The 9,604-nt window shown below is 36.5% G+C and overlaps 2 protein-coding genes across 2 annotated transcripts; one reads left to right on the top strand and one right to left on the bottom strand.

Moving 5' to 3' along the window:
• Nucleotides 1-1,820: 1,820 nt before the first annotated feature.
• LOC106304300 (ethylene-responsive transcription factor ERF043-like) lies at nt 1,821-2,919 on the top strand. The gene has a single exon (XM_013740710.1). The coding sequence runs from the start codon at nt 2,052-2,054 to the stop codon at nt 2,730-2,732; it is 681 nt and encodes a 226-aa protein (XP_013596164.1). The 5' UTR covers nt 1,821-2,051; the 3' UTR covers nt 2,733-2,919.
• A 3,959-nt stretch (nt 2,920-6,878) lies between these two features.
• Nucleotides 6,879-7,752, bottom strand: LOC106304950. The gene has a single exon (XM_013741330.1). The coding sequence runs from the start codon at nt 7,699-7,701 to the stop codon at nt 7,114-7,116; it is 588 nt and encodes a 195-aa protein (XP_013596784.1). The 5' UTR covers nt 7,702-7,752; the 3' UTR covers nt 6,879-7,113.
• Between the last annotated feature and the right edge of the window lie 1,852 nt (nt 7,753-9,604).

Below are 9,604 nucleotides of genomic sequence, written 5' to 3' on the forward strand. Positions count from 1 at the left end.
ACTAGCTTCAAGCATACACAACGATGCCTAAGCTCCACCAACAGAGATCGTCATCGACCCAGTCGAGATCTCCTCCGACTCCCAGAGAATCAAAGCTATAGACCCATCGATCGCATCACAAAGGAAAATAAATTTCTATTGTCGGCGGTGCAGAGCTTCGGAAGCCTCTACTTCCCCGAGATCAAAAGCCGACGACGACGAAGCTGAAATAGCCTCCGCCTCCCGGAATCAAAAACACCCTGGTAGAGCACCAGAGAAAGCTTCGTCTCATCTTATCTCCGTTAAGAAACGAAGAGAGAAAAAGGAGAAGTCTCGGGCTCCGCAAACTTTTAATAAATCCACATAGACACTTAAAATCTATGCATGATTTACTAGTTATATAAGGCGCATTTTATCCATTCTTCTGAATTCTCACTGAGCTCTTCTCATGTATATATAAGGCGCATTCATGTATATATAAGGCGCATTTTATCCATTCTAACTAGTTTTACTTTTACTGATGCATGATTTACTGATGCATGATTTACTCTTTTTTTTTGTAACACTTGCTCATTAAATAAATAGGTTCAAAGAGGCCTCAGGCCCAAGTTAGCCCACTACGGAGTTCATTACAAAGGACGATGAAAGAACAAACTTAGCTAGTCGATCGGCTTCAACATTGAGAGACCGAGAGATGTGAGAGAATGTTATCTCGACAAAAATCATGAATTCAGCAACAGTACCTATTCATTCTTCTGAATTCTTACATTCTGCAAAATTATCATACCGAAAAACATTCGTGCAAATATAGCTAAGTTCAACGCAACTCATATCTTTTATAACCAATATAGAAGCAAAAAAAAAACCATGAAATTCCGCGTTATCACTATTTGATATTGTCGACACTATTGAATCAATGGGTATTGATGATGTAATAATAGACCAACTTTTTAGATATGAAGGCTCTTTTGGAACCCCACCACCAAAGGAAATATAGAAAACGACAAGTTCGTAATATAACCTTTTGAATAAATATGGAGCAATGATATTACATTCACTGGCATAATAACTAACTCTTTGGTGGTTTTAGATTAACAGAATTAAAATATGAAACATCCGTCTCTAGCAGACCCACAGTATGTAACTTAGTGCTTCTGATCAAACCAATACGAATAAGGCGTTCTCATGCTAAAGTTCGATCACGTAGGTTTGGTGGTAAACACTATAATGATGTTTTGATTCATCCATTTTTTTAGTTTTTTTTTTTTAATTTGAAACCGGATTCAACGGCCCGAGGAGATGTGATTTAATGCGTAGTACTTCTTAACGTACAAGCTAGAAAGTTATTACGTCCTAGCCTAGGGTTGCCGTCTTAACAAATTCATTGGAGTGATGACATAAATGTTTAAAGCAACTTCTTTCTACTTATGAGTTCAATGAATCCAATACACTGGTGACTATGTACTCCACCGTAGTTTCGAATCTATACACATCGTGCAAACTGCAGAGTAAGTATACTGAAGAGGACCAGAGCTTCTTTTCTCTTTTCTGGTGAATACAAAACCAAATCTAAGGAACATCTCTAAGATGTCACATCGCAAAAAGAAAAGCAAAAGATTAGAAAACATCATCAACTCGTGTTTCGCGTTATAAATTAAACTTTTTAACAAAAAGAAAGCACAGTCCTAGTTACAGCCACACCAATCTTTCTAGTAGGTAAGCAGCTACCCCCTGTATGGGTCCCTCTCTCTTTCAAACCACACATATACAAGAGAGAATGTAAATATGTCTATACTTATTATATAAGTTAAAGAGTTCTTTCTCTAAACATTGAGAAATCATTGAGAGACTTGGATACATCATAACACGAGAGTAGAAATTTCACCAATTAGTGATACAAACAAGAACTATCTTTTCTAGCTTCTTCTCACTCCTTTTGCCTTAAGATATATATTCTTCCTAAGTTTATATTATTTATATTTTATACCAACCCAAATCTCTAACATTACATTTCAACAGGAAAACTACAAAAAAAAACCCCTACTCTTGTGACATTCTTGAAACACTTAACAATGGTCGATTTGTCACTTGGTCCCGACAAGGAGAAGAAGAAAGGAAGTAAGCAGCCAGTGTATCGTGGAGTCCGCATGAGGAGTTGGGGCAAATGGGTATCTGAGATACGTGAGCCTAGGAAGAAGTCGAGGATCTGGCTCGGGACTTTCCCCACGGCGGAGATGGCCATGCGTGCTCACGACGTGGCGGCTTTGAGTATCAAGGGAACTTCAGCCATTCTCAACTTCCCTGAGCTCTCAAATTCTCTCCCTCGACCCGCTTCGCTCAGCCCTCGTGACGTCAGAGCTGCGGCCACCAAAGCGGCTCTCATGGACTTTGGTAACTCAGCGGCGTTTTGTCACGTGAGGTCTGAGAGTGATACGAGCGAAACGGCGTCGTTGAGTAAAGGGTCGGAGAGTGAGACTAGCGAAACGGCGTCGTTCTCTTCGTCTTCGTTCTCTGTGACGAGCGTTGATGAGGAGAGTATGGTCTCGGACGGTTTGGACAACATCGTCGAGTTGCCGAGTCTTGGAACGAGTTTAGACGAGTCAAGCGAGTTTGTGTTTTTTGACTCGTTGGAGGATTTGGTGTTCATGCCGTCATGGTCACTGAGTGGCACGGTAGATGATTTTACATATGACAATGATTCTCTGCTGAACTCAGTTTTTCAAGAAAGCTTTTCTTGGAAATATTTTCCCTGAAAATTAAATTAAAATCGTGTTTATTCTATTTTTTTTTTGTTGTTGGTTTAATTTTCATGGGATTCTCTATGTTTTTTTTTATTTGCGTGAGATATCTCCAAGAAAGATGATGAAAATGTAAGTGTGTATACTCTTGGGTTTAGCTGAAATAATGACAGCAGTGTTAGTGTTTTGAATTTTTTTTTTTACCTTCTAGTTTTTTCATAATCTCGCAAGATCAATATAACCTATTTGGAAAAATAGTAGTGCTGACCACCAGCTTTGGAACGCCATGCATTCTGATTTTTGACATACACCTTAATTACAAAAAGAATGCAAACTAATTAGTTGGAAAAAAACAAATAAACCATAAGGTGCTTTCATTAATAAATACAGCCCATACACATCTGAGGAGTACCATAAAATAAAACTTCTCTTTTTGGTTGAGGTTGGAGTGCTAAATTAATCTTAATCAAACAAAAATTACATTATTAGGCAATTTATTAAGCTCTAGTCTTTATTAGGATTTTGGTCGTTGAAACACGATTTTGCATTTGTGTTTATGTATGAATTTCCCCCTAATTTTTTTCTGATCTTATGTCAAAATAAAGTTTTTCATGTTTGTAAAAAAATTTGCAAGGTGCAAACGTAAACAGAGTCTCTTCTCATTTTATGTTGATTTAATTATAATAATTTTCTTACAGTAATGAAAGTTGTGGTTTCATTGTATGAAAAACATCATACTATAACAATCAATTACAAACGTTTGTCGGCAAACTAGAGACAGAACCTATTAGAGCAGGCTTATCATGAAGGATCTAAAAACAAGTATCCAACAATTTAAATAATAACATTTTTTATACAGTTAAGTCATGTAACTAAAGTAAAAATATTAAACCATTTATAGAGAAACATGTGACATTTGGGTGTTTAAACCGGTTGCTAAAGCATGCTAAATAAAAATTGGAGTCGATCCGAGTGGTCTTGTAGTCTGTCTGCTCTTAGTGAAGCCAGCAAGCCTTCAACAGGTCAGTCTTCAACAGGTCAGTCGGGTCAGTTCGTTCAGTCGGGTCAGTCTTCAACGCTCCAACCTTCTTTTTTCCGTTTCCAAACTAGATAAAAAAACTCTATATTAGGAATCCCTTAAGAGCACATGATCTGGTAGAGAAAGTTAAGGGTGATGTTCTTAGTATCTCTCTTGGAAGAGCAAAGGAGGATAAGACTTTACTTGAGAATGAGTACTTACGTCTTGGTTTGCTGGGAAATTCAAAGAATATACTGCAACATAGAGGTTATCAGGATAGAGGCGAGTCTCTTGTTTCATTGGTTGAGCCTTACATGTATACCTTAGAAGACTTGATTAAGAACCAGAGCTGCAACAATATGTGGGACACTGTTCTGAAACCAGAGAGTGCTAGGATAGATCTTTTGAAAAGTATTGTGGATGAACTCCTTGAAATACATTCTAAGTTAGTTATCCACATGTCTTTAGATCCAGCTTCGATATACCTTGTTTATGAAGAAAACAAGTTAGTTGGGAAAATATGGAACTTTCTATATTCTGCAAGCGCATGTCCATACCAGCGTCGGTTGGAAGAACAAGGCTACTCATGATTGCAATCTTCCTATGGTACATGTCGAAAGCAACTTCAAGTCTTGATCTGTGATATCTTGCATATTTACATGTTTTTAATAATCCATTCTTGTATATTTTGATCATGTAGAATTGATTTAGGCTTCTTTAGGATCCATTTTGCATTCATAAGTCTTTATCAGGTGTTGGTGTGTCCTATGGAGTTTTTGGAGGTGTTTTGAGACATTTCTGGTGCAAAAGGGCGAAAGATGAACATGGATGAAAGTCTTAAAGATATCTTCTGTTGCTAATATTTTGGGAGGAAATGGTAAATTGAGTTAACTTTCTAATGTAAGTGGTTTCAAGTCATTTGAAGCTGTATTGGAGGAATTATGATCGATTTACTAGAGGCATATCAACCATGGTCGAACCCGGATAGACCACTGCGGATTCCCTTACCCGTGCGGGCAAAGAAGGCTGGAAAACGGAAGCTGACGCGGGTAGACCAGCGCGGGTTAGACGACCCGCACGGACGACCCAGGACGGGTAGACCAGCGCGGGTTGGACGACCCGCGCGGATGACCCATGACGACTCGGGACGACCCAGCGCGGGTAGGAAACGTACATGGATGCGTCGCGTATCTTAATAATGTTTTTTCTTCTGTTTATATAAGTTCATGAATCATGACAATAATGTATTTACACGAAAAAGGAAACCTATATGCTGTCCCCTGAAGACCTTCAGGTTCTTAATCTACCAACCTCACAATAGTTGCTTTTGAAAGATTTATACATTTTCTATTTGGTTTAAAATCAACTTCCAGTAGTATGTGAGCATCAAAGCTCCACAGTACATGGGATTTTAAGAGGAATGATCAAACTTGGTTTAATAGCTAAATTTGAAATTTTGATGGTAGTCCATATTTAAAGCAGTACTACTACCTCTTTTGGCACTGAAAAGGTACAAATATATATATGCTGTGTTTTCACTTGCCTTATGTTGTTTCTGCATACCGCCTAACTTAGTGCACATAATGGTTGGCAGGTCCTGCACTGCAATGCTTTTGTTGTGTATATCAAGATCTTGACAGAGCTAGGTCAGAATCTTTGCAGAAGGCACATATAACTGAGATAAGGCAATATCATGATGTTTTATGTTATTGTTTTTTAGTGTTTTTATAGCAGCAGCAAGTTAGGCTTAAAGTCCCCACTGTGTGATCGTCCTCTAGGCTATTGACGTGATAACCAGACTCATCAAGAAAATGGGAAGTTCAACTCAAAATGTTGCTGTGGACAAGAAGACCGATTCCAGAGCCTTTTGGTAAGTGAATTTTTATATGGAAACAAAAAAAGTTAAAAAAAAGAGTAAAAATGACATTAAAAAGTCTTAAAAAAAAGAAAAAAAATGAAAGAGAAGATAAGCAGGAACAGCAGTTGGATTTGTTTTGCTGGCTGTATTGTGAGTTAGCATGGAAGACTAATGCTCAATATGGAGAACATGAAGTGATGTCTGGTTCTTTTGTGGTTTGACTTTGAATAATTATGTTTTCATAAAACGGTTTATGTATATAAGAATATGCCTTCTTGTTTATTTTTGGGAGTCTTGTTTTAATTTGGTTTGCCTGGCATAAAAAACAAAGGTTACTGGTCTGATACCAGATAATTAGTGTGTAATCTGAACTTGAGTCATGTTATCCTCATCATTCATTGTCTTGTACACGATTGCAGTAAAAGTGAAGACCATCACTTATATAAGGATACACAAACAAAACCGGTACATGGATTCTCACATAAGGGACCATGGTTAAACATTCCAAATGGACTGCTACATAATTATTTCTACATTCAGTAACGGTTAGTTTGTTTAATAATATCAACATCTATAGCTATATATGAAACATCATCCCGATCAGAATATCATATAACCAAGATATCTATTCTATTAAAACAACAATATGGCTCATTGATATATAAGATCCAACCCTCTAGATTTTTAGTGGGATTTGGTAGAGAGATGTCATACTTCGTCTTTGCCGAGAAATTTGGAGAAAGCTTTAACAGTAACTTTTGACTTGCTAGACGACCAATCTTAGTACAATATTGGCTTAGCAGAGACTAAATGTTTTATCATTGATGTATTTTCAATGCAACCGAAGTAGTATATATTATCATAGGGTAGATAGATCTACAATGATATGGATCATTTTCAACATCATTTGGCTTACAAACTTTGTCGTTTATGTTCAAGTATAGCCGAAGCATATTAAACAAATATATTATTCATCATAAGTTCATAACATAGAACAAATAGTTAAGGAACAATAGAAAACGTATACAAAAAACGTAATATGTAAATAACGCACGTAAACGTGCCAAATACAAGGCCAATTCAATAGTAATAAATTTGGATCATGTATGCATCTCTGCAAGGGCAGTAACTCGAACGTTAATGGTAATTCAAAACGTTAATATTCATTAGATGCGCAAGTAGTCAATCATACTTTAGATCTGTCTAAAATTATGTAAAGATAGCCTTGTTTACAAAAAAAAAAAAAAAAAAAATTATGTAAAGATATTTTCATATATATCGCTGATATACACACAAAAGAGCTATTTCGAAGATTAACTTTCTTACAGTTTCATGCAAACAGATCCAAAACACGATCATGGATTCATAAAATTACACAAACCGAAAAAAGGGGAAACTAGGGAAATATATACCAAAGTAGAAAGTCAAAACAAGACTATGAAAGTTACCTATTTGTAGTAATTTTTTAGATATGATTGATATATTTTGGTGTAACAAAAGTGACCATGAATCAAATGTTTTTAAACCTCCTGAGCCATCATCCACCTCTGCAACCTCAGCTGTCTATGGAACCTCTGTATAAACTCCTCCGCTGCTCTGTCCACGTAGCCACTTTCCATGGTTCCAGTGCTGCTAGCTACGTCAGGAAACACGGCGGCTGCCACGTGTCGTTCCCAGGCGGAATCTCGGACCTTGGGGAGAGTGTTGTACCGGACATACGCTTGGCGTTGGCGTTTGTTGATAAGCGGTTTGCGAGACCCGCTGCGTCGTCCGGTGGTGTTTGAGTCGTAGGAACGTCTCGGTGGGGTGCTGCTGCAGCTGAACTCGTAGTCCAGCTGGATCGGGACAGGTGAGATGAAGGAAGATTGGATGTCTTCGTAGTCGGCAGGACGGCACGTGATCCGGGAGTGGGATGTTGATACGGCGTCATTTAAAGATTTGCGTAGGGTCTTGCCACGTTTAGCGAGTAGCTGAGGATCGAGAGTTGTGAGGAGTTTGTGACGTGAGGCGTCTGAGACCTTCTGGATTGTGAAGAGGATTAGCTTCGCGAGCCTTGAGAGCTTCTTGGTTGTGACTGTTGAACAAACCTCCATCTCGTGTGTATACATTAGGTGTGAGAAAGAGAAGGTTATGCTTAAGGTTGGAGGGATGGTATTTAAAGAAACTAAAAATGGGTTAATGAAGAAAACATATGATGCTCTTTATATAACGGAAACGTTATATTTATTCGGCTATAGGAGTTTTATTATAAATTTATTTCAAGATAGGAAAAAGAAGTCGATGGGTCCAATAGTTATTATCTCAACCGTTAAAAACATTCTTGATTTGCTTTAAAGGGGCTCTTCTAGTTTGAGTCTCCCACCATGGTATTGTGGAAAACAAATTAAATCTCTATATAATTCAAAGTATTTTATAGCAAAACTATGAAATCTAGTGAATATTATTGTAGTTTCAAGCTATCTAATAATGAACTTCCGTGTACTCTTTATAGGTTGTGGTTATAAAATTCTGAAATAAGTAGAGTCTGTTACCATTGGTTTTATTAATAAACAAAAACTGTTAGTTTTTTTTCTTCCAGAAAATAGTGTGACTTAAATTTCGTACATCAAAATATTGTGTTACCCAAATTTAAGATCTTAAAACTTGTTATATTAAAAGATCTATAATGGATTTTCATGTGTAAAAAAAAATATAACAATACAAAAACTATAGCCCGAAAAATTTGAATTCCACATGTGCTATTACGAATGAGATAAATATGAACTTAACATTTCAAAATAGAAACATATAACCAGTGGTGGTAGTGCAATAGCGCTTGAGAGAATAAACTCAATACGGCGAACTCTGATTTGAATCCTGTTGGCTACACGAATATGGGTTATTGCTTTCGGCTCATTTGAATGTCCAGGAGAGGGTCTATCCTTAGGCTGTATCTCCACTCGGGAGTTAGGTACGTGTACTCGGGTTTAACCCTTTTAAGTTAAAAAAAAAGATTGAAACATATGAAACTGATCTGAAAGTTATTATTAAAATGGAAACGGCTGAACTCGTAAACTGCCATTTCTATATAGCTTAACTAGTGTCTCATAAATCTAACATGTTAGACTAGTGGAGCAAATATCTGGTAAAATACAGATACTGAAGATTGCTCTATAGACATCAACAAAGGCGACTCGATTACTTAGAATATAAATTCATTTTAAAGTAAAACAATATTTAAGTAGCTAGAGTGTAATGATAACAGCTGCATTATACAAATTTATTTAAACTGTGTCTGTCTTTATGGATTTTAATAATTTGTTACCTTTTCTTTTTCTGTGTCTTTACTTTAGTTTTTTCAGGTAAAAAAATAAAGAAACGAGAAATATATTAAACTATATGTTTCTTTCTTTTGGTTATGTAATTGTATTAGTCCCTCTAAGTTGTTCGCATATGCAAAAAGTGTAATACGAATAGGGATCCATTGGTCATACTTTGGCTTTATTTATTTAAATCAGAAAAGTTGATTTTGATTGCTTTGTCGAAAGAGTTAATATCTTATCTAGAATATAAATAAATTAATATTTTTTTGTGGAAAAGAAATCATGAACTGTTTGTTGTCTTCCTACTTGGATGTTTCGGGCTCCCAAATTTCGTATAGATACTTTGACGGGCGACACTGTTATATTATTTGAATATTTTAGGTCGAAATTTCTAAAAAAATTAGTTATTGTTATAAAAAGAACTGAAATTTTATTATATCGCAGAAATTTAAATAAAACAAATATTTTATATCCGTAGGAAGAAGATAACACTGATAACAAGAGAGGATGTGTTATTGAAGGAGAAGGATGGTGTGTTTACAAACGAACGCAAACGTTCGTATATATAGAAGAAAATTTACTGTGCAAATAGTGCAGCGGGCCCAATATCTTTTATATTTTCAACGAAAGCGGCTCATCTTTTCTTGTCTTTCGTAACACTCCCCCTTGGGGGCCGGTGTCACTATCCGCTCTGGCTTAACGTCTTTGA

Source organism: Brassica oleracea, chromosome C7, assembly GCF_000695525.1.
Source record: "Brassica oleracea var. oleracea cultivar TO1000 chromosome C7, BOL, whole genome shotgun sequence".
Taxonomy (NCBI): domain Eukaryota; kingdom Viridiplantae; phylum Streptophyta; class Magnoliopsida; order Brassicales; family Brassicaceae; genus Brassica; species Brassica oleracea.

What these genes read in the sequence shown, in the direction of transcription:
- LOC106304300 (XM_013740710.1), top strand. Translation starts at nt 2,052, where the DNA reads ATGGTCGATTTGTCACTTGGTCCCGACAAGGAGAAGAAGAAAGGAAGT.
- LOC106304950 (XM_013741330.1), bottom strand. Translation starts at nt 7,701, where the DNA reads ATGTATACACACGAGATGGAGGTTTGTTCAACAGTCACAACCAAGAAG.